The sequence below is a fragment of the Diadema antillarum genome, unplaced genomic scaffold (assembly GCF_040938485.1).
Source record: "Diadema antillarum isolate AM-2024a unplaced genomic scaffold, OU_Dant_1.0 seq00001148_RagTag, whole genome shotgun sequence".
Classification (NCBI taxonomy): domain Eukaryota; kingdom Metazoa; phylum Echinodermata; class Echinoidea; order Diadematoida; family Diadematidae; genus Diadema; species Diadema antillarum.
In genome coordinates, this window is record NW_027271960.1 from 535286 (window position 1) to 560618 (window position 25333).

Genomic DNA, 25333 nt, shown 5'->3' on the forward strand with positions numbered 1-25333 from the left:
TATGTGGAGTTGGCCTTGCTAGGATAGGCTCGACCAACTGTAGGCCTATCTCACTTTTGGGGACTGTTACCAGGGGAAAGTATGATTCTTGAACCAATTGGGTCTTCTCTTCTTCAACTGGATAATTTACAGAGACTCATAGTCTTAGTCTTTTAATTGCAGACCCATTTGATTCATGCCGCAACATTCACCTCTGTCCATGTCAGGACTAATTGGTGTCAGCAACACCTTTCAGTTTAACTTACGTTTGAGACGAGTAGCAGACTTGTCTATGTAGGTGAATACCCGATTTAAATCCTTCCATTTCGCAAGTTCAATCAGTTAGGACATGTAATATGTTAAACAGCGTAATCTTCATGTGAATGTGTAGATCTCCTTCACAATCAAAAAATTGTTGTATCAGATTTTAAGTGTATATATTTTTCATTATTAAAGATGTAAAATGTACAATTAGTTTGAGTGAAACCTTTGATTCTAAGCAATGTTAAGGCATTTGATTTGCATTTTGTAGAGAGAAAGATACTGGGGCATGAGTAAGAATTATATAAACTGTAGTTTATCCACAGGGTCACGGAAAACTATACATAATAATCAAAATTCAAATTTCAAAAAGTTTTATTAGTCACAAGAAGCTCAGATTCCATTATACAGTGGACTCCCGTTATAACAAAGTCCTCGGGACCGGCAACTTTCTTTCATAATATCGACATTTCGTTATAACAGAATAAATACACAATAAAGATACATAGAGTGAATAATGTTGCGGTCTAAATTTTTACTTCATTGTAACCGGAATTTGTTATAACCGTGTTCGTTATAACGGGAGTCACTGTATATTCAGAGTGTATACATGTATTAGATATATCATTTATCTCAGCTGCGTGGAGTCTTTTCTCTCTCTCTCTCTCTCTCTCTCTCATATATTTGGGTTCAAACTGCTATCCAGGATAACGCCACTTTTGGAAAATGATGTAATTTACCTATATTTGTATTGCTTTTCCTTGGTGATTATTCTAGATATCAAATGATTATATTGCATGTCCAAATCTGCACTGTCGTGATCAAATTTTACGAGGTAATAAAGTTCTTTCAAGAGGTATATGTAATGCTTTTCGCAGCCATCTTTTTATTATTATGATATAACGAACATGTGTAAATGTAAATGGTGCACAGTTACCCCCCCCCCAACACACACACACACACACACACACACACACACATACAGACACATACAATGTAATAAGCAGTATTATAATCATTCCTGCCACCACTGTACATTTCCAACCCAGGTCCGTGACACATGAAATTTCCTGCGCCACCTGCTCATTTTAGGATGCCTCACAACTACCCGCTTCTCGTGAGCAGTTTCTCTTCATAAAATAGTTAATGCTTAACAATACATCTGTACATTATACTACAGAGATTGCAATTTTAACCCACCCTCTACCAGTATTTATACGGTGAAGTATTGAAAGCTGTAAGTAATGTACCCATAAAATCTGACAACGTCAGTATACGATAGAATATAACGATGGAAATCATTTCAAGCAAGCTAATTTGCCATACGTCCTAAAAACAAACAAAACAAAACAGTACTCGACAATCTTTACCCTGTCATTTTTCCCTGCACCCAAGACTGCGTGAAATGTCGTCATAAAAAATTATTACATTGTACCTGTGTCTTCATATAGATTGTTCTGAATTTGTGCTGCTATAACGAAATTTTCAACATAACGAAACGAAACTGCCGGTCCCGAGGATTTCATTTTAACCAATGTCGACTGAAAAGAGAAGAAACCATTGATAGATTAAATTACATGTACACGTTTGCTTGTATGTTCTTTAGCTGCAACGGTCAGACGCAACCTACAGTCATTTTTCCCTGCACCCAAGACTGCGTGAAATGTCGTCATAAAAAATTATTACATTGTACCTGTGTCTTCATATAGATTGTTCTGAATTTGTGCTGCTATAACGAAATTTTCAACATAACGAAACGAAACTGCCGGTCCGGAGGATTCTACAGTTTGTTCTGTGATTATTTATAAAGAAATTGTTACAGGAATGAACGTTGTCATCCAAAAACAAAACAGTGAAGTCAACCTGGTAATGCATCAAAAAACTGTCATTTTTATCCAAATGCTAAATTCCCACAACTAAATCTACATATCAAGGCAGCAAAATATGTGTTGCGTTCAAAGGTTACATTTAAACAGAATACAAATTGATATAAATATAATATCTTTAGTCACAACATTGCTCATTCAGTCTTTGGTCATGATTGAGACAAAGGGCTGGATGTCCCAAAAGCCTCAGTCTGTTGTAGCGCCCTCAATTGCAAGATATGTGTCAGTTATCGGCTATGAAAAGAAGAACTCACAGAGCATGCGCATGACTTCCGAAGGATGCAAATGACGAAAAGTTATGGCAGTCTGAAAAAGATCGCCAAACCGACATGGAGGTTCGGAAACGTCGTCAGCTGTTCGCGGGTGAAAAGAAAAAGAAATTGTTGAAATTTCTCGCGAGTGTTTTCAGAATCCCGGGTCGTAACTTTCTCTCGCTTTGTTCTTGAAAGTGTAAGCTTTGTCATTATGCGCAAGACTAACTTAAACAGTGCGCGATATTGGCAAAGTCTTCCTGAAACCTCGATCCCTACAGTTGGAGAATGTCTTGCGTTTGTCCCGCGAAAACAGCGAAATTCGTAAGATCATTTCTCAACCAATTTTCGAACTGTTCGCGTACTTCTTGAGACTTTCTTACGAACGTTTGGCCCATGTTTACCACTCAACGTGTGACTTCTATAAAGCGCTTGACTGGGGTATACGCAAGAATTGTTTACGGCTCCACTGTAGGGACGCATTCATTTGGACAATTCTAAGTTAAAGGACAAGTTCACCTTCATAGACATGTGGGTTGAGTGAATGCAGCAATATTAGTAGAGTACATCAGTGAGAGTTTGAGCAAAATCGGACAATCCGTTAAAAAGTTATGAATTTTTGAAGTTTCTGCTCAGTCACGGCTGGATGAAAAGACTACTATAGCTTGTGATGTCACATGAGTACAACGATATAAAGAAAGAATAAAGAAAATTCAACATATTTCTATTTTTCTCGCATAACAAAAGAACACTCGACTTCTCTCTTTCAGAAGGCAGGGGGAATAATATTACCCTTAACATACGTCAGTAGCAAGTCGAAGAAATGTGCACTTTATTCAAAAAGTAAAGTTTTGTGAAATTCTCTTTTTATTTTCCTTATATAGTTGTACGCATGTGACATCATACACGGTAGTAGTCTTCTCTTCCAACAGTGACTGCGCAGATACTTAAAATATTCGTCACTTTTGAACGGATTGTCCAATTTTCCTCAAACTTTCACTGATGTGTTCTACTAATATTGCTGCATTCTCTCAATCCTTATGTATATGAAGGTGGACTTGTCCTTTAAACTAAAGGAACTTTAGAAGTGTCATAAAAATTTGACTTTTCCTTTAGAACAACAATATTTAGTGTAAATCTTAGGAAGTTGCCATGATATCATCTCACTTGAATCCCTAATTCATGTGATTGTGACCAATATCACTGCACTGACGAGAACATAATCTTTAAAATTCCATAATTATCGGATTCTATTGATACTTAGAACGTTCTGCATGTTATTTCAGGTTATTCTCTTTCCCAAAGTCAGTATGAACATGGAGTGACATTTTACTTTAAATGGCAACATCATGTATGCCAAGTTTAGTCCAGATTACATATGTGACCCTGCACCACAAAACAAACAAAAAGTCGCCAGACATGGATTTTTAGTTAGGGGCAGATTCTGAAAGAGCAGACTCTAAGCTTTAAAATGATGTATAACTCACTTCAAATGGACTCTCTTAACCTATCTAAATATTGGAAAGAAAGCGCACACTCTGGAAAAGTGTGAACCGAGAAAAGAGGCTCTGAAGTACAGGGTCTATTTGTCTATTCAAGCGCTTTATCTTCACCAAACCGTGCTAGCTGTGCAATGAATGGGACAAAAAACAGGATGTAAACCACTGGAGCAACAACAATGAAGGGATTATCAGATTAAATTGAAATTGACCATGCTCCATTCACACATTATGTCAATGATTAATGCGAACTTTCAAAGCAGTAGCATTATCCCTTAAAAAGTTATCAGGCTTGAAAGTGAAGAGTGTGCAAAAGGTTATCAAGAAATGAATAGGGGCCTCTAAGATATACCTGATCTCACTACTCTACACAAAAAAAAAGTTGTAGAAAAACTACTAAAAATGCCTTTTCCCATTCATTTTATGATCCCAAACTTAAGAATTATGTAGAAGAAGGGGAGCTCTTTAAGAAAATATGAAAAACTGAATATTGCCTAGGTTGACCCGTTTCACCTTTTTTGAGTCGTCATATGAAGTCAAGGGGTGCGACTTTTTGTTCGTTTTGTGGTGCACGGTCACATATACATTTTGCTACACTGCAGCACCGAGAAATGCAAATACGAAATATAAAACTTACAAAGCTTCTTCTTACTTGAGATGCCACGGCATTGCATAGAGCCGTGCTTTCCAGACTTCAACAGCGTGATTTCGCATTGTGATCATACAATCGCTCATACGAAATTTGTCCCAATTTATTCATTTTACTGTTCAGAGGTAAAGTGATCACACGTACGCTTAATGAAGCCGTTCCGTACCATTTCATATATGACGGGTAGACTGTACCAGCAATGGAGCTCTATGTATATGAAACATTTTCATCCTTTCCTTTTGTGACTATGAAACCATCACACAAGATTTCGTGTTTAATGTGTATACGAGAGAATTTATCTATAATGAATTGAGAATCAATTAATAAGGAATACACGTGTGTTCTTAAATTTGCCGACACTGGTCATGAGTCAACGTTTGAATGTAGGTGGAGCATTGCATCACAACCCAATTAAGACTGGATTTCTGTATCGGTCTTTTAGCTTGTCTTCTTTCTGTAACAGTCTTTTAGCTTGCCTTCCTTCTATAACCTAAAATGCAGCAGCACGTTTGCTCACTGGGCTGAGGAAGTAGGATCGCTTCAACCCGGCCTTAGCCAATCTGCATCGTCTTCTTGTCAAGAGCGGAATTGATTTCAAGATCTCATACTGCTCACTTACATTCATGGTCAGGCTTCAGGATACGTGTCATGCCTGATTGAGCGGTGTTGTTCTCGTCCATGTCTTCATCTGGCCGTACTCTCCAGGATGCCCATTACACATCTCAAGAGACCGGGCATTTTCCTCTATCGCTCTTTGCCTATGGAACCCCCTTCCCATCTCTTCTCCTTGAAAATGAAAATCTGGAGCACGTCAAAGCTGCACTCAAGATTCACATTTTCGCCAGATACACCTACTAACTCTCTTGGAAGAGTCTGCGACGTTGAATGTGTGTTTTGTTTTTTGATGTTGTTGTTGTTGTTTTTTAAACTGATATGTTGTGAGCCATCATCATCAACCCAGGCTTTGAGAAAAGGTGAAGCGTGTAGTCTGTATGGGCTAAATATTAACAGTATCACTTACCTTGAGTATCACTTACCTTGAGTGCTCCTGAAAGAAGAAATGACAACCTGCCAGAATCTCTACCTCTCGTGAAAGTTAAGAAGACAAACAAGTGTATTTGGTCATCTTCATGCCCTGCTTGGTAATCATCTGTATAAATGGACACCATTACTCCCCCGATCTCATTAGTCTACACAGCAAATCTGAGATACAAAGAAGGCCTCAAGCAAGTTATGCGTCTTGTATAGCATGGCGCTGTCACGAAGAATTATCCTCGTAGCATTACATGTTGTTAATGTGCTGCTATCCGAAATGTACTCATTGAAGCATGATATGTCAGGCGATTTCCCTTCAGGACAGACTGGTTTATATTGGTCTAACGATAGCAAAGCTCTAGTCACAGCCAATATCGACAGGGTTATTTCTACAAGCAAGAATGGGACCTATGCAGTGAAAACAGATGAAGTGAACATTGCCGAAGTTATTAATGGCCAACATCCTGCAACAGCTCTTAGCAACGATTCCTTCAACAATTCGGAAGATACAAATATTAACAAAACTTATCAAACCAAACATGGCAATGCCAGTGTTTCTTACGATGAATATGAATTGGTTGGACTCACATTATCAGCTAATGTCGAATCCCAAAGAATAGGTGGAGGAGGTAAGATTCGCACCAAGTCACCTCTGACTCTAAGAAGCAAAGTGGATGCACATGATTGGTATCAAGTCACAAAACAACACGTCAAGATTATCGAGTCAACTCATCTCTCCACTCCGGTATCTTCTTTAACTCTACTGCAGGAGGAGAAGGAGGACACCATGGACCCTTTCACTCTTCTCGTCACCCCTAGCAACTACACATCAGGGAAGTCAACGATGTTTAAAACTACAGCCCATTCCACCGTATTACCTGAAAGGACAACGAAGAAATACCTGGGCATGATGAATATTTTGAAACCAGGGACTAGAACCACCATCAGCACATCAGTACAACCCTCTCCTTCCAGGACAGCGGAGTATCAACGTGAAAAACGCCCTATACAGGAATTACTGATTGCCTTACATCAGGTATAGTGGAGGTCATATTTCTTATTTGACTTTTTAACATCATAGATGTGTTTTTGATGATATTTGCCCCTACATCATATGTGAAATTGCACATTCAAGGGTTATAAAGCTTCTCAAAGAGACACTTTTGAAAATGAAGCCCTTTCTAGTTTTTTCAAAAAAAAATTTCTTGCAGTTTTGATTAGTTTTTCATAAGATGAATACATAGATGCATGTAGTTATCCTTGGTTAAGGAGGTGTCATCATCACCTTAATGCCTACAAAGTCCTGTAAAACACTTTCATTTATGAAACAGATTAACTTGATGTGTTTTGAGCTTTTCCAGTGGTAGCCCAAACAAAGAAATACATTAAAATGACACAATCATTCAAAGTTGTGTGATACTGATGACTAGTTTCTACCAAGATCTAGTACCACAAGAATATAATAAGAAAACAAATTGTAGTTGAGCAGAGTTGGGGGGGGGGGGTAGGGCGTTGGGTGGGGGAGGAGAAGGGGGGAGGAAGGGATCTGACACAATAGATCAGCATAAACCAGTAGAGCTTGTGTTGGATGAATACTTCCCATTGACTTGTGTGCATTACGTGCATTCTCTATAGGGCTCACACGGGTAAATGATTCCCCATAGAGACGTGTGTTAACATTCAAATTTCAAAAAAAAAAATCTGTAAAATAGCTGGGAGAAATGAGGTATTTCATATTCACTAACCTGAATAAGTGAGATATACCCTTTCATCCATCAAATTTCCAAGGCAGGTTCGTCGGCTCAAACTCTGTCCAAGGATCCGCAAAGCCAGACTGCGAGTTCTTGTCACTCCAAAAAATCACCTATTTTCTGTACTTGCAGCCAATGAAATAAAGTCCCCTCAAATTCCATCAGAAAAGCTTTCATCTTCCAACCAAAATGCAGTTTGTAGAGGAATTCATACTCAATATTTACAGCTATTCAGTTCTTTGCCAAACTGCATCACTAATTTTTAATTAATTTTTTTCGTCATTTATTTTGGTATCTTTGGTACGAATTTGTGAAGGGGTCTGGGACATTCCATTTTATTTACAGGTGTGAGCCCTATATGGATTCAGATATATCAGTCATCAACATGTCAATTCATAGTGTGCATGTGTGTGTGTCCTGTGTGTGCGTGCGTGTGTATGTGTGTGTGTGTGAGAGAGAGAGAGAGAGAGAGAGAGAGCATATCGTTTATGGCATGAGAAGTGATGGCGCGGAATGGAATGACGATGCTGCTTGTGATTATAATTGGACGTATGTTGCCGTACCACTCCTTGTTCGGAGCATAATTCTTTGAATTATGTATATAGTGTATATATATATATATATATATATATATATATATATATAGATATTGCTATTATTAGATGCAACAAGTTTGTCAAAAATGAACTTATATAAGTCGCACATATGACAAAATGGACGATGGCTGTATGATCTCCTTTCAACCTCTATTCAGTAATCTGTATTAAGCGTGTCGTCAGCGTTTTTACAATCTCGAAAAGAGAATATGTAAGCCCCATTTACATGTTTACAGTCTTTTACAAGTACTAGATGTTATGAAAATATTTCCCACTTTTGATCCTTAATAGCTCAAAAACTATACACCAGATAACACTGTCATTGATATGAGTAATAGCTGAATAGTGTTATACAGTTTATTTGGGGGTGATTTGAATATGAGGGCATGAATCAGTTTCGTTAAATCCATGATTGATTTTTACGACAAGTTCCAGATTTTGGTCAAATTTGAACCCTCTGTACGAAATTGAACTTTGCACAAGAACCAACGATGTGTATGTGAGTATGTGCTTACAATGACCCTGAACTACAGACATGACTGCCACGAATACCACCCTTTTCAGAGTTCGGCTGACAAGGGTTCTGGACTCTTGCCCCAAGGTACATGAATGCTTTATTAGTAATTCATGATGGATTGCCGTGGGCACAGCTAGTCTGAATTCATGGTAAAGGGTAAAAAGCGCGCACATTAAAAAAACCAAAACAAAACAAAAACAAGCACATAATTTTCAATGTGCTTGCATACACTACATTTCAGGATGAATAAAAAATAAAGGGGGGATGAGAAGGCTGCAGCCCCTCAGCTCCCCATCACCCCACCCCTCCTCCCGTGTTATGTATAGGACCCAACTTCTGTTTGCTTCGTTTTTATTATTATGCTTTTCAATCACAAATTGATATCTAACTCCGTTATGATGTCACAATGTCGGAGATATTGTAGAGCTAGTTGTGCTGATGTGTTAAAAAGCGATTTCTCAAATTCCCCCATGACGCTGTCATTTCAATTCATGTGGCTACGATGAAGTGACATACCTCCAGATAACACTCGACTATAGGGAATTACACTTCAGAAGTGTACTGCTACTCATCTATTTAAAACAAACTGACATGCAGGGTGACCAAAAGACCAAGATAGATAGGTTTTGCTTTCAATATTAACTTAATTTGATAACTGAATTCAGCGGTTGGTCAAGGTTCAGATCGCTTTTATGCCCTAGTCCAAATTTTTTATGATTTTGTAAGTCGATGATGGTACAAACCGTGATATATATAGCTTTTATTGATAGGCTTAAAGAAATGTTTCCTTCGTGCGTGTTATAAATCAGCAACAATTTGGGGCATGGTGTCATAAAGTGCATGAAGCTCTTGACTTTCAATCGGAGGTTCCAAGTTCGAGTCCCGTCAAATGACTACGTCCTTGGACAAGATTTTTTTTACCCACCGTGCCCCTCGCGACCCAGAAATATATTTTATGTATGAGGGTAGAGCTAGTGCAACAATAGTGGGGGGGGGGGGGGGGGCGCTATCGTAGAGCGGTGAAAATACTGAATACCTTGGATAAGGAAGATCAGATAATCTTTTGATAATCATTGTTATTACTTTTTATTTGATTTCATTATCAAACTTTGTTTGAAAATAGAACAATACAAATGGACGCGCTATTCAGCTTATTTTCACCAAGATTGCACGCCATCGACATAGCCATTGTTTGCTTTCAATACTCCTGTTTTCGTACGTTACACATGACACTGAACTTCCCTGATTTTGTTTGTCTTTTTTTTTTTGGAGGGGGGGGGGGCAGGGTTTCATTAAACACTTGAATGTCGTCGTGACATTTCAAAGTACGACATCGAGTGACAATCGACCTGTATATCTGTATCAAGGTTTTCCGTGAGTATTGATATTATTCAAGATTAAAAGATATGGGAACAGATTATGTCAGTGATTGTATGTGCAATTAGTTCATTGTCACTCTCACGGAAATTCGGTTCTTATTTAATATGATTTGTGTGTGTGTGTGTGGGGGGGGGGGGTGCGTGTGTAGATAACAAAATATGATGTGAATGTGTACCGGGTTTTTTTTTTCTTTTCATTTTCTTCACACCTCCCAGCCCCCCCCCCCCCCCCCCGCCCTTCCCCTCCCCATTCAGCGGCTCGCCTGCTTTTCATTCTTCTGAGAATCACAGAAACGTGTATGTCCACTTATCCCCTTTGGCTTCAGATTATATTTACTCACGGCTGTCAATAATTTCAACCTTTGATGTTTGCACCGAATTTACCACCATAATCCTTCACTCATCGATCCCTCGTAAACTCTGGTTCACAGACTCTAGAAACCAGAAGGCGTGCATGGCCCATTTTGCTTTAGGCGGAAATTTGTGGCGTTCATGATATCTCGCTCATGACTGTGATGTCGATAATACCAAGGCGCTATTTTTCGCATAAACAGTAAACGGGGCAACTGTATGTACAAGAGGACTTTTTTTCATTGTGATCAGAAGTGGCAATCTTCAATCAAAGAGAATGTCTATCCATAAAAGTTGTTACTTGTGGTATATCGTGACTCTTGCAGTAGTGCTCCATCATCAGTTCTTACTAACATCGTCATTGAAAAACACGGTGGATAATTTGCATGTAGCCGTCGCAGAAGACGTGCCTGATGTTCTCTCAAGAGAGATTTCACGGAGAGAGCCCAGAGCAGCAGCCTTGTCATTGGATGAAACTTCGAGTCCTGTTTATGACAGTACAGATGAAATCACTTTCACCCTTATTGCCAAAAGTGATGAGCTGACAACGCTAGCTTCTCCGTGCTATGACTGCTCGACAGTGGACATGGTGAATGTTACAACAGATGGAAACACTTCGAAATTTAATGATTCAACCACTAGCGGTACGCCACCTGGAACTGGTAGAATATCACCTGTAACGGAAACGGTGTCACCTGTTTCTGGAATAACGTTGCAAGTCACTGATGCTGTGTCACTTAAAACTTCACCTGCTGAGACATCCGACCCCACTAACGCCTCGACATCAACAAATAGCACTCCTACTGTCACTACTGATTCGTCAAATGGTACGTCCAAAACTTCCTTAAAGACGTCATCTTTAGATCCCTCAACCTTGGGTACAAGCACATCACCGATCATGGTATCAAAAGATCTGACAGAAAGAATATTTACCGAAACTGTAAATGCCACCACTGAAAATTGGGACACAACAATCAACGCTACGGAGTTGATTACGCACGTCAGTACCGACTTCTTCAATGATTCAATCACTGAATTTTCAACAAAAACTGTTTCCGAAGTTGTTACGCAGGATGTTAGCGAAGTTGTCACGGAAAATGTGACTGAAACCAATACAGCAATTGTTACCGAATTCCTCACAGAATTTACTGAAATCATCACAGACAATATTACTGAGAGCACCACAGAATTCATGACAGTGAATTTTACCGAATATGTCACAGAGAATTTTACCACATTTTTCACTGAAAATGTCACCGCATTCGTCACAGGAAATATAACCCAATTAGCAACAGATTCCACCCCTACACTGGCGACTACAAGTGAGTATAACTCAACTGAAAGCCCTACTAACGGTAGTGTTCCTTCTACGCAGTCACTAAACCCAAACACAACTGTCACCTCAGATGAGCTTACATCGACTGCAATACCCACCTCCTCTTGGTCAACCAATGCAACAACGGACTCTTTTCAGACAACAGAATCCTCAACCCAAAACCTAACCAACCAAACTACGCCACTCCTGTCGACAACAGAAGTGAAGTTTGATACCAGCACACCCACATCGAGCAATGTTACGTCCACGCACACTTGGAACCCCAGATCAACCATGCTGTCCACAACTCAAACAAGAAACCTTACTACATTTGTTGCTTCAACCTCTCCAACGACAGACATTGTTGCGACGACAAACTCGACAAACTCATCGACCTCTCTGACGACAGAACAAACCCAGAGACCTTTTACTAATCTATCGACAACAGCCTCAGCTACAACTGCTATACCAACATCGCGAGCACAATCTAGTGTAGCTATCTCTCTGACAACAGAACAAACCCAGAGACTTTCAACTGATCTATCGACAACTTCATCAGCTACAACTGCTGTAACAACATCGCAACGACAACCTAGTACTCTTCCTACCACTTCACGTAGAACAACGGAAGCTGATCCAACCCCGCTTCTCACAACAGAGACAACACCCACCATCCTACAAACCGACAGAGTCACGACCAACATTCCTTCAACTCTTGAACCAACAACACGTTTTCGAACAACAACATTGGCAACAACAAGACTTGCTACAGAGCCTTGGTTAACTACGATGCCAGTGACTGAGCGGCCGGTGGATGACGAGTTGAAGGACCTCTTAGAAGTACGTATGGCAACTTATTCCAGGTTGAGTACCGTAATATCTGGTTAATAATCTTTTGTCAAATTTGCCGTTTTTAGCAGTGTACTCGAATGACTGTCTGGTCTGTAAATTGGGCCAGCCTAAGTAGCTCCATGGGCCAGCTAAGCCAGAAGAGAAACAATAATAATAATAATAATAATAATAATAATGATAATAATAATAATAATAATAATAATAATAATAATAATAATAATAATAATTGTTTTGGATATAAACTCCAAATTTTATTGTCCAAGAATGGAAATTCATTTTGCCCAATTGATCGTGGGCCCGGCAGCCACTGAGCAGCGCCAGATCGACGTTGCTCTAACCTTTTCAACTGTTGAACGGCAAACAAGGTAGCAGCAACTCCCATCTTTTAACGTCTTTTGGTATGACGCGGCCGGGGTTTGACCCCAAGAGAATGTCTCCAGCAAAGCGAGGATTGATTTATTTTTTTCTTTAACAAGGATCGTCTTAACCTTCTCTATCTTGCTTTAACCCAGCTGATTTAATTTAGCTGGTAGATGATGATACATTTATGTGAGTCGATTGCTGAATGATAATTATAGTAGTGATGATAAAATGACTGCGATGATGGTAATGAGAATGATGCTAGTGATCATGATGATGGTAATGATAAAGATGACTATTTGTATTATTTTTGTCTCAACCTGACTAAGTCTTGTTCACTTCATTACTTTGGTACCGTACACATTAGGAATAGCACTCTAACTGGTTCTATTCGCCGAGAAGTATTTGAATGTGTAGTGTGTGTGTGTCCTCTCTTAGCAAGTCTTCCAACAGCACAGGATCTTTCGAAGACGTCAGATATCATAAGATTATTGTCACCATGACAACTTTCCAAACTCCCGCAAGCATACGCACTGAAAATGTTCAACCGCCATGTCCACATTTTAGGATGTGGTCAACTCTTTCGTTGTATAGAAATAACCGAAAAACAACATTGTTGTCAGTGGATATACCAGGTGTGAAAACAGAAGAAAAGAGAGTACCGTGAGACACACCCCTCTTATCATTCTTTTCATTAAAGAGAAAAAGAAAGAAAGTTATGTATACCTTATTATCTGTAATTTACTTTAGCATCATGCAGTAATTGTTCATTTCGAGAAACATATCCTAGTCTTGTGACTGTAAAGTATCGGACGAATTTTTGGTCATTCCAGTTTTTTTAACAAGCACAGCAATTCTCAGCACTGAACAAAGGAAATAATGTTTGATTATGATTCTGATGTTTCGTAGCAAGTCATATTGGAGACCTTTTCCCTTATGCTATTCTATATTTTTGAAGGGGGGGGGGCTATTATAAGAAGAAAACATTATGACGTCACTTCCTTCTGAATTGAGACATCTTGTCTACATCCCGTGTAATATCTTGATCACTGAGCACTTATTACTGTATACTTCGATGCCCCCATGCCCTCACCCATTTTGAATTTCATATCGGGTCCTCATTAAATGTAAAATAATGGCAAATTCATTTCTATTTTCATGAGATTTGAATCGTGATTTTCCATTAATATTATGTTTAAGGTTCGGTTGCGGGCCTTTAAGGTTCGGTTGCATTCAATGCAGCGTGCAATTGGTGACATAGGGGAGAAATGCAAATACGTAATGCCGCCAGAATGCAATACATTTGTCAAACACAATGTAAATTATTAAACTCTCTCAAGAGTTTGATATTTAAAAATATAGTGGAGAAGCCTAATTACTTTGTGACGAATGTAGTGCCTCCTCAAATGCGTTATTTCCCAATAATACTGAATATGCGAGAAAAAAACCTCTTTGCCAAGCACTGATATATAATTCGCTCTGCAACTTTCATGAGATAGTCAGTACGGATTTGTATTGTGGTCAATGTAGCCAAGTTAATGATTAATTTATCTAAAAGCGCTGCCTCAGCAACGCTTGGGAGAAGCATTTTCAGTTTTAATTTTTCGACGCATCATGTGTAGAAAGGAGAGTACAACGCTTCTAAAGATTGGTCCTACCCGATTGGTCAACTATCCATCACATGACATTTCGCTTTAAGACCCGGTAGAGAGGGGATACCATGCAATAAGCCCGTTCACAATTAGCTCATGTACACATTAGTGAAAGGACTTTTTTTTTAATTGGTTAACAGTTGGTTTTGGCCACGTCACTCTTGGAGAGCGTATCGAGCCAATGACAAATGGAGCCCTGAATAATATCGATGAACATATTATGTACATTAAATAGCAAAACGTATAGCACAACACCGAATTTGAAATTTGAAAATACGTTCGCATCCCTTGCTAATACTTGAATAGTATTAACATGTTAGTGGCGTTCTTCCATTAGCTTTTATTTGTAAGTAGCATACCAAATTTATTTTGGGCTAGCTAGTCATTCCTGTATAATAGCGTTTTAATTGTTATTTCGGCATTCTGGTGAACTCTTCCTGTAGCATTTTCAACATAGGCCTACACTGTATTTTTTATTTTACTTTGCAATGTACAGTATATTGGTATGTATCTATATGTTATCTTCTGTCTTTACGTTTTGCTATTTAATGTACATAATAATTATGTTCATCGATATTATTCAGGGCTCCATGGAAGACCACTATTTATTGGTGAATGAGATACCCTGACAAAAGATCAGAAAGAAATTAAATAAATAAATAAATTAGCCATTCATTTGGATTCGGAGAGATACGCTTGAGCTGATTATTTTTTAACATGTCCAAAAGAAAGGGGAAATGAAGCCAGAAGTCTTGCGGTATATATGTGATATGACGGTATGAGCCAGCACGCGTTGTTTCAGAATTGCTTTGTATGTATACGTTCAAATTGATAGTCACAAGGCAGGTATCCCAGGCAAGGAAAGCTTTGCACAAATTATTGGGAAAAGCAAATACTGACATAATAATGAGTGGTGAAGTAAAGGGCTATGAAGATATTGTTCATATCGAATTTTTTACAAAGTTTTGAGAATTATTTTGAGGGTAAATAATTTTACTCCAGATGCCATGGCTTATGGAGTATGGAGAAACTGGGCACTCCACTTCCCAAAGTCATATTAGATGTAGAATGATTGGCTTTTGGCTCAGAATTGTGAAATGTGAGGAGGACACGTACACTGTATTTGAAGAGCTTGCTTCCAAAAGGCGCTGAATCCATCATTTTCCAATGGATTTAGCGCCTTTTGGTTGCAAGCTCTTCATTTATAGCTTACCCTTTAGATATCCAATTGTACAATTCACGGCAAAATGGATAAGTTACATTGCACAGATATACGACAGAAAGCAGGTTACGGAAAGATTTTTATCACAAGGGAAGGTAGTCGGGACTAAAAAACCTTGAAGTTGCGTTTGAAGGATATATCAGAACAAGATTGGGATGCAGCAGCATGGTCAAATCGTCTTTGTTCCAATAATAATGATTAAAAAAGAAGCTTTGAGACGCATATTTCCTCATTTTAAGTGACACCGATGCAACTACGTTGTGTAGGTTCAGTTGCTGATTTCATAGATTAGCCCTATATACCCGTCAGGAACAACCGACTTTCGCGAGATTCAGTGAGTGATGTTTACATACATTATGCTCGCTGAAGGAAGTTGGAGATAGTTCCATTATTATTTATTTGTGTTCTTTCTTCAGTAAAGAAAGACAGATGTACATACCAAAAGAATGTTTTATTAAACCTTGTACTTACCAAACACATTATTGCCAAATGGGTTGATTATTTTTTAGTGTACGGTGTAGATAAAAAGTGGTAGATACACGTAAGAGGTGCCATAGAAAATGTTAAATTCATAAGATTAGTAATGGTGCACTTCTCGAAATCATTTATTGATGAAAGGTTTTTTGATAAAGGTAGCACAGTTACCAGAGTGAATGTAACTACTATAGAACTGGCAGGGTGGTTAAACAACCAGTGCGTTTTGCAATGTAACTGTGCTAAACACAACAATAGTATTAGTTTATATTGTTTCAGAAAAAAAATTATGAATTCACAGTCCAAACATTTACATTCCTTATTGTAAATATGTTCCTTTTTTGACGCAATATTCATTATTGTAGATATAATCATTTTCATAAATTTAAAGTACATACAATTGTTCATTTTTTTATTATGTAGGACCTATGCAGTGTCCTTATGTTAGGTCATAATGACGTCAATGAGTTTTCTAAGTTATATCCGTTTGACTATTTTCCCTTCCGTATAATTTCCTCGTCACGTTTCGCCAGGAGCCGATTACGGAGGACAATGTTGAGGAGGTGGCGGAGGAGTTAGCTGAACTCACGGAGGATGCCGAGGACATGACGGCCGACGGCGTGGACACTACAGCCGAGATTCTGGAGAATATTACAGCTCTTAATTCATCTGAACCACAGGTGAGAGGGGGTTATCATGTCATGTGATGACACAGATAGCCTGGAGAAAATTAAGTGGATGAAGGTGTAAAAATAAGAATAAAGCAAGGAAGAAAATCATTTCATGCATTTTCTTGTTATTTTCAACCAAATCGGTTGTTTAATGCGGGTGCTCTAATGGTACAACATCTCTTTAATGGAACAAACTAATTCAACTTGATCTCTACAGAACGCCGCTGGCATATTGACACTAGATAAAACTCACATTTGTCTGCTTATCATGATGCAGACTGAATCATATTCATATGTAAACTCATTACTAGCAGCATTGAGTAGGTTTTAGTGGAGTATGATGTGAATCAGATAGAGTCAGAAAAGAAACGTTTTTCTTTCCCCCTGTCGCACCAGTCTCTCAAAAGCAATGTCTTCTACACAATGTCATTATCGTCACTCCCTGAACACTACCTTGAAAAAAATCAACTCGAGCTCTTTACTCGGTCTGGAAGCCAAATATTAGTTTAGAGACACCGTGCCCTGGACGAAAGCGGAACATGAAGCGTGTTATTAGACTGTTATCCATTACGCCGAGAGATTTAATCAGCGACACTTAGGTCCTGTTAATTAATGTTAAGACCAATTATCTTGTCAAACGGTGAAATATGTCGATGGCAATCACTAATGTTTTATTGCTTTATATTTTGCAATTGAACAGCGAGACGATTAAAGTGTGCCATAATCATCCATTTTTTTCCATTAATCTTAATTTCATTTCCTCCTTGCAATACTCACCGTATGGAATTCAAAAAACTACCAGATTTCATGAAAGGTGATGATTACATAGATCTGAGCAAAATTGTCACGCGGTTCTGTGTAACTTATCCTTGTTGGAGAGAGATATAACTATTGCAAAATTCTTCATATTACGGACTTCGACTGCCATTATTTTGTCAGAAAATTCAAGGTGAGCTCTAACCATTATAATCACCTTAGCATTCGATGTTCTTTTGATTCTTTGAAGTCATCACGAGTAATGGAAACTATCAAGCTGCGGCTGAGACTCTCAGATCCACCACGTGAGTGGTTCGTTATTCCGAAGGTTCTTTAGTCCGATGGTTCGTTATTTCAAAGGTTTGTTATTCCGAAGATTCGTTATTCCGAAGGTTCGTTAATCCGAAAATGAAATATGCTTTGTTATTCCAAAGGTTCATTAATCGGAAAATGAATTAAGTATCATTATTCCGAAGGCTTCTTAATCCGAAAATGAAACAAAGCTCGTTGTTCCGAAGGTTCGTTACGGACCTATATCACTTCGGATTAATGAACCTTCGGAATAACGAACCCTATTTCATTTTCGGATTAACGAACCCTATTTTATTTTCGGATGAACGAGCCTTCGGAATAGCGAACCCTATTTCATTTCGGATTAACGAACCTTCGGAATAACGAACCTTCGGAATAACGCCACAAATGTTCGGATTAACGAACCCTTTTTCATTTTCGGATTAAAGAACCTTCGGAATAACGAACGGTCGGAATAACGAACAGCACCCGTCATATACACTATATTCAAACAAGTTTCTGATTGTTATGTATCATACAGACTTATATCCAAGCAGACTTGATACCCTCGATATTTCCTCGATGTCTCCTTGATACAGGTGACTACGGCTGTGGTTGAGACTGTTAGCAACCTGATGGCAGTGAGCGAGGAAGAGCTCCAATCAGCAGCCGAAGACGGGGCTACCAATAGGGCGGTGCAGGCCCTCGAAAGCCAACTCATGTTCGTCAATGTATCCGCTACAAATGGCACCTACAAAGACGTACAGGAAAACGTCGGAGTGCAGGTAATCCACTGCTAGGTCATTCAACTTTGGTTTGGTTCCGATTCAACAATTTTACTTGTGAAAGCTATATTCATACCATTTTGTTAGTTTGACGCGAGTTTAGGTTAACCTACCGGCGATTAACCAGGCTACAATTAACTTTAAACTTAAAGTTTACCATAGATTAGTCCAAGGGCTAGAGCGATGTCACATAGCTTCAATACTTCCTTGGGGGTTGTTTCTTTCCCTGATTGTTGCCTCTACATTATTCTCCCATATCTGATTTACTCCTCCTTAGGTTACAGAGTATTCACCAGGTGATTTAGACGCTGGACTTACTTTCCTCTATGCAACTAATGATCCGGACGGACCCCTAAAGCCGGATGAGATAGTGGTGATCCCTGCAAATGATGAAAATGTGACGATGAGTGAAGTAACAACCCAAGCGCGTTTAACCCTTCCATCGTCACTTGGTAGCAGGATCGATGGCAATATTACCCGGGTTTCATTTGTGGTATACCGCACGACATCAATGTTCCTGTCCTCGTGGTATTTTGACTACAATGAGAAAAATCCCGACTTCACAAGGAATCCAAACACGAGAATCATTTCGGCCACTGTCAATGGAGTACCTATAGCAAATCTCTTGGACCCAGTGGAGGGGACATTTTTACCCCTCGTCAACTCAGACGGAGAGGTGAGCTTATAGTGGAGATTAAAGAGTGTCAATCTTTGACACTTTATCTTCATTCTAGCCGAGTCCTTCGTGAATTCCAATATAACTTTCTGAAAATTTTCAGAGGGCCCTGCCATTACTACATCATTTAGTGGTTCTCACCTCTACATCAAGGGATTCGTGGGAGCATTGTGCCCAAGGGAGAGATATCGCCGTTTTATAAAGTCCAGAGCCTAATCCACTGTACCTCAACTCTCCCAAAGGAATGGAGAGTGCATAGCGGTTAGTGTAGACCAACTAAATAAGGTTTTCTGTCATAATCTGTAGCAATAGGAAAGGATAAGAATAATACAGTTTGGTACTGTCATGTTCCAGCACTTATTTACTAGAGTTGTAAGAGAGCGTTACACGTAGTGTGTATCTATACACACAAAAAAAAATGAAGGACAATAACTATGATGTTTGCTAACCGTTATAAGAATACATTTCTCATATCGCAGAAAGAAAACCGCCATCACCATAATGATCACGTAGGTTTTGTTGTAATCGCCTGTATGTTCGTGTGCTAATGTTAAATGCAGAATGTCACGAACGTCACAAACCCTTTATGCGTCTCCTGGGACTTCGAGGCCGATGACGGTCGAGGGAACTGGACACAAAAAGGATGCTACCTGGTCGAGTCAGACGACGTCGACGAGCTCATGTGTCATTGCAATCACCTCACTAACTTCGCCATCCTCATGGTAACGTAAAACAATAAATCTATCATTTCTGTACAAGTCAAAGATCTTTGCGCTTTGCTTTTGAGGGTAGATCACAAGTTCGTAGAAGTAGCTGTACGCAATTAACTTCTAGCTGCGACTTACAACCGTCTCGCTGTATTAGTACTGATAATAAGCCCACTGCTAGTGTGTTCATTTCATATTCATGAAACAGAAGACTCAAAGCAAAAGCATGTTCGTCATGGCGAGAAGAGTCCATCTCCGTATGATGGCACCTGTCCGTGCAATTACTGAAGGCTTTTTATGACATTACGGACAGGAAGCCTATATCACAGACGACATCACTTTCGTTCATTCTATACCCAGTGTAGTCTAAATGCGATGTTGAACATTACATCCCATCTCGTAACAACTCATTAAGATATGTTAAGTAGTGATTCTGAATTTCTTAGACTCTATCTTTATGTTTAAGGTTCAAAGTTCAGTCATAAATTATCATGTACACTTCCGGATTCCTTTCAGTGGTGCCCTTAATATGACGTCATGTTTAACCCACTGCGTTGTGTGGTTGTAGTAATCTATGGTTGCAAACTACGCCCAGGGCAAAGTGTCTTCTGCATATCACGCTATCAGTTTAATAAGCCATATATCATAAATTTGAAGTGCTTTCTCTTTGTCTGTTGTAAATAAGGCGGCATGATAAGCCGTGGACATTTTTTTTTTAATGAGGCTGAGTTGTCTCTCGCTGATACCCTACGCATAGTTAACATGATACTAAACTTTATATACTAACAAGTTTTGGATAAAGTATACTAAAAATGTTATCACAAAGTATTCGTCCCGTGTCCACTATGTGGCTCTTACAAAGGCTTAATAGGATGAATCATGGCCTGAGGTAACATATGAGATTTACGCCGAAGAGAACTATAAATTACGTGTTTATTTAAAATGGCATGGTTAATATCTATTCTACTCTGTGAAGGCTATTACACTTTGGTTTTGCAAAGATGTCTTCCTTTAGTCAAATTGTACTACGGTGATATCACGAAACGCTACTCCGACTTTCTTCCTCAGGACATCCACGGAGGAACTACTTTGACCAGCTATCAAGATTTCGTGTTGGAGGTCATGAGTTATGTTGGATGTTGTCTGTCTATTGTCTGTCTCACCGTCACCCTGGCAACGTTCCTCACCACGAGGTGAGGTTACCATCCGTTCTCAGAAAAAAACATTCCTCTCAAAATTAAAAGTTTGCATCGGTCTGTCCATTTGAAAGAAAACGAATGCATCACACTCTTCAAGTGTCAAGAGTATAATGTCAAAACCGAATTTTTGATCTTCCTGATATTGACTGCATGCATATTGCCAAGTTATGCATGTATACCTATTGCCGAAGGTAGCTTCTTTGAGACGAGCAAAGGTCTCGCGAATGTGTGCAAAGGACCAAATTCGAAGAGCGATAAAAAGTATTCTCTGTTAGTTTAGGAAAAACCCAAACTGGTGGAGCAACACACTCAGTTTAACACAAACACATCAACGTTGTCGCCATGTCACTTTCCGTTGATACTATGTCATTATCTATCGGTACCATGTGACTATCAACTGATTCCAAGTCATTTTCAACTGAAGCCACACACTGTCCACTGATATACCATCTCACAGTCCACTGAGACAGCACAATGCCCACTGATACCACACTGTTCATTTATACCACACACAGTCCACTATATACCACATACAGTCCACTATATACCATGTCACTGTCCACTAATATATCATCTCCCTGTCCACTGATAGTTAGCACATTGTTTGCTGATACTCTGTCACTTTCCCCTTACTGAGTATACCATACATTGTTCCCTGAAATCAAACCTTACATCTGTCCTGAACCATTGATTAGAACTCGTCACTGGAGACTTTTATTTCACCTCGCTAGAGTCCTCAAAGTTACCACTGATAGTAGATCCGTCAACTGTTTACTTTGATGTACTTAATATTGTAGGTATATATGAGTATTTTATCAATGAACGACTACAAACAGCTACACGGAATGCAACGCTTATTTGACGAAATAATTCTTCGTAGTTTATATTCCAACGATTAGTAGAGACAGCATAGACACTTTGTTTGAACGGCTGAACGTGATATTGAACACTAATTTCTCCATGTCCACAGACTTCGATGCCATACGGATTTTATAGGAGACTTCTGAGTAGACAAAACAGCTTTACATGACATTAAACAACTATCTGATATCATGATCTGTCCTTGTTATAATCATTTCAAATGACACGTCATTGAGTCACTCAATCTTCATTTTCTCCCTCTTCTCATTCCTCGCCTTCCTCTTCTCTCCTGTCAATTATTACAACTGTCTTTTTGATCAGTCGCCATATTGTTCTTTCACTCCCAACAATTCCTCTTTGACAATATCCAGCCCTGTCCAATTTCGGCCACCTTCACTTTCGTTCCCGGTTACCCTGAAACTGTTTAAAGGGGATGGCTAGCAACTGATCAGTGGGAATCAGTGGAAATGCAGGGGGATGATTGTTCCAATCCGTGTGGGATTCATTTGAGAGTACATTATATATCTATTGTGTGAAAATTGTTTGCTTCAGAATGGTCTCATATTCAAGTAATGTGCAGTTTAATGTTTCCAGGTTAGCATGCCTGTACAGTGACGGGGTGATCGTTAACGGCCCGTTAACGATAATAAACTGCACATTACTTGAATATGAGACCGTTCTGGGCCAAATAATTTTCACACAACAATAGATGTATAATGTACTCTTAAATGAATCCCACAAGAATTGGAACAATCATCCCCCAGCATTCCCATCGATTCCCACTGATCGGTTACTAGCCATCCCCTTTATAACACGACTCACGTATCGACGAAGAAAAGAAGAAACATGAGTTATTCTTACATTATATTTTATTGATGTGATTAAAAATATGTGAGTCATTTTTTTTTCTTTACATTTTTCTCCTTTATAGAAGTCTACGCAAATTACGACCTAATAAAATCCTGATGTCTTTGAGTGCTTCCCTGCTGTGTCTCTACACTGTCTTCATCGTACTACTCTCCGTCAATCGAGTTTCCATGGTGATATGTGGCGTCATCGTAGGACTGCTTCACTTTTCCCTCTTGATGGCGCTGTGCTGGATGGCTGTAGAGAGTCTTAACATCTACCTCATGGTCATCAAAGTGTTTGTTCAGATGGGACTGGAACATTTCATGCTCAAAGCAGCAATATTTGCCATCGGTGAGCAATATGACAAGACACATTATACAATAATCATTATACTTCAACCATTTTTATTGCTGTAGATCTTGATTGTCAAATTCCATTTGTCAACTCGTCTTCCTTTGATAACGTAACATTTGACAAACAAAACCATCCTAATAGGAAGAGTAGGTTAACAGTGACGTATTTGTATCAATGTTTGATCTACATACAGGGACCCCTGCCGTGATAGTAGGAATAGCCGCGGGAGTAGCAAGGACCGACTACATGAGCTACAATGTGGACACCCAACAGTGAGTGCACATTATACATTTGTAGGCAGTAAAAATCATTTACTGTTTAACAGCTAGTACATCGCACTCATCTCATCATATGTGATACCCTAAACGGGAACCGAAGTAGATCTTACGCAAAACAATGTGGATATCAGGATATTGTAAGGAATGTATTGTTTCTATATATTATCATGAGACTTTAAAACACATTTTCCCCGAAGAATATGCTCTTTCACGACTTGATTAATCCAAAATTCGTGAGACGACATAGTTTTGTGGTTTACTACGTTTCAATACACAAATAATGCAGTTTTACTGCAAATTATTTGAGTGTCGTTATCACTCACAGACGATGCACAACGAGATATCCTAGTGCACATCTCGGTTGCCAGCTTGTGAAATCAATTTCCGTTGTCTCTCAACAGGTGTGGCTTTCTAAACAAATGGCCACTTGTGGGCGCTGTTCTGGTTCCCATAGCAACCATCATCATATACGATACTATCGTCTTCACGATGGTGATGCGGCGCCTCTCGCAGCGAGTGGATGGCAAGCGGATGACCAGACCCAAATACAAGGAGAACCTACAGCGTGTGCAGCATGCCGTGGGTTTTATCATTGTCATGGGAACGACTTGGATCTTTGGATTCCTCACGTCCATCGAGGCAGCAACCGTGGCTTTTCAGATTATCTTCATCATCTTTAACTCCCTCCAGGGCGTCTTCATATTTCTCTTCTACTGCTTTAGGAGACCAGCTATCCGCGCCAAGTGGCGTAAAGCACTCTGCTGCTGCCTCCCACCTCCGAAGGATTCAACCAGCACAGCTTCCACGGGAGAAAGTCATTCGCGATCTCGCTCCCAGTCTCACCCCTTGGCCGACTCTCATGTCGACTTTGAAACATCTGAGGAAAAGGCAGTCAAGTGGTATCAAAAGTTTGGTAGGGTGAAAGGATTCTACGACTTGACGTCAAAGAATAGAAACAGTCGAATGATGAATATGGAGCTATCATCTGAATCAGCTTCTACAGTGGTTATCGCGAAGAGTAAATCTTATGGGGCCACCCATGTGTTTGGTGCTGATACCAATGATGACAGTTTTCATCCCAGTGATGCTCAGCGGAATTTCTCTGAAATGGATTGTGAAGAGAGTAATTTTGGAACTCTCTAGCTAGAGTCTTAAATGCGTAGAGTAACACATTCAATGACAGTTTACACATTCAGAGTACAAAATATAGGCATTCTGATTCAACTCGCTCTCAGCCCGTTTCACATCCCCGTGAACTGAGGACAGAACACTCCCTCTACGACCAATTAACAGTCAGTGCTCCGTTCCAGTGTATTATTATTTTAAGGTTTTACTCCGTAGGTAATAATTCAAAAGTAAATTGATTTTTAATGTTAAAACTTGTATATTATATAAGCACATTAATAGCAGACAACACACTTGATAACAGCAACAGAAATAAGAAATAATGACAAAGTACAATACCTCCATAATGTCATCTGCAGGTGTGCTTGCTCATCCACACACGGTGAAATGGTGCTGCATGTAGTGATACCTTTAATACAATTACAGTAGTAATGATAATGATGACTGTAGTAGTAGTAGTAGTAGTAGTAGTAGTAGTAGTAGTAGTAGTAGTAGAAGTGGCAGTAGTAGTAATACTGATGATAATTATGGCAATTGTGTATATACAATAAGCAGCCGGGCTGCAACAAAACAAGATATTCAACTTTAGCTTACATTCAGTTGTCTTAATTGTCATAATCATTCAATTGATACTATGTACTGTATATAATATAAAAATATCTTTTGCATGGTTCTAAAACATTCTTCATAGTGTGTTTTTCAAAAACAGATTGTACAGTTACAACTTGTAACACGTATGCATCAAGCAAACC

At 39.1% G+C, this 25333-nt stretch overlaps 1 protein-coding gene across 1 annotated transcript; it reads left to right on the forward strand.

Moving 5' to 3' along the window:
• Positions 1–10219: 10219 nt before the first annotated feature.
• Positions 10220–24599, forward strand: LOC139744238 (uncharacterized). The gene is made up of 9 exons (XM_071654681.1): positions 10220–12309; positions 16563–16709; positions 18347–18532; positions 18810–19208; positions 19769–19930; positions 20984–21108; positions 22907–23175; positions 23372–23450; positions 23858–24599. The coding sequence occupies exons 1-9, from the start codon at positions 10432–10434 to the stop codon at positions 24597–24599; spliced, it is 3987 nt and encodes a 1328-aa protein (XP_071510782.1). The 5' UTR covers positions 10220–10431.
• Positions 24600–25333: the final 734 nt, after the last annotated feature.

What these genes read in the sequence shown, in the direction of transcription:
- LOC139744238 (XM_071654681.1), top strand. Translation starts at nt 10,432, where the DNA reads ATGTCTATCCATAAAAGTTGTTACTTGTGGTATATCGTGACTCTTGCA. An exon ending in AGTTGAAGGACCTCTTAGAA is followed by an intron (nt 12,310 to 16,562) that starts GTACGTATGGCA and finishes ACGTTTCGCCAG; the next exon opens with GAGCCGATTACGGAGGACAA. An exon ending in TACAATGTGGACACCCAACA is followed by an intron (nt 23,451 to 23,857) that starts GTGAGTGCACAT and finishes GTCTCTCAACAG; the next exon opens with GTGTGGCTTTCTAAACAAAT.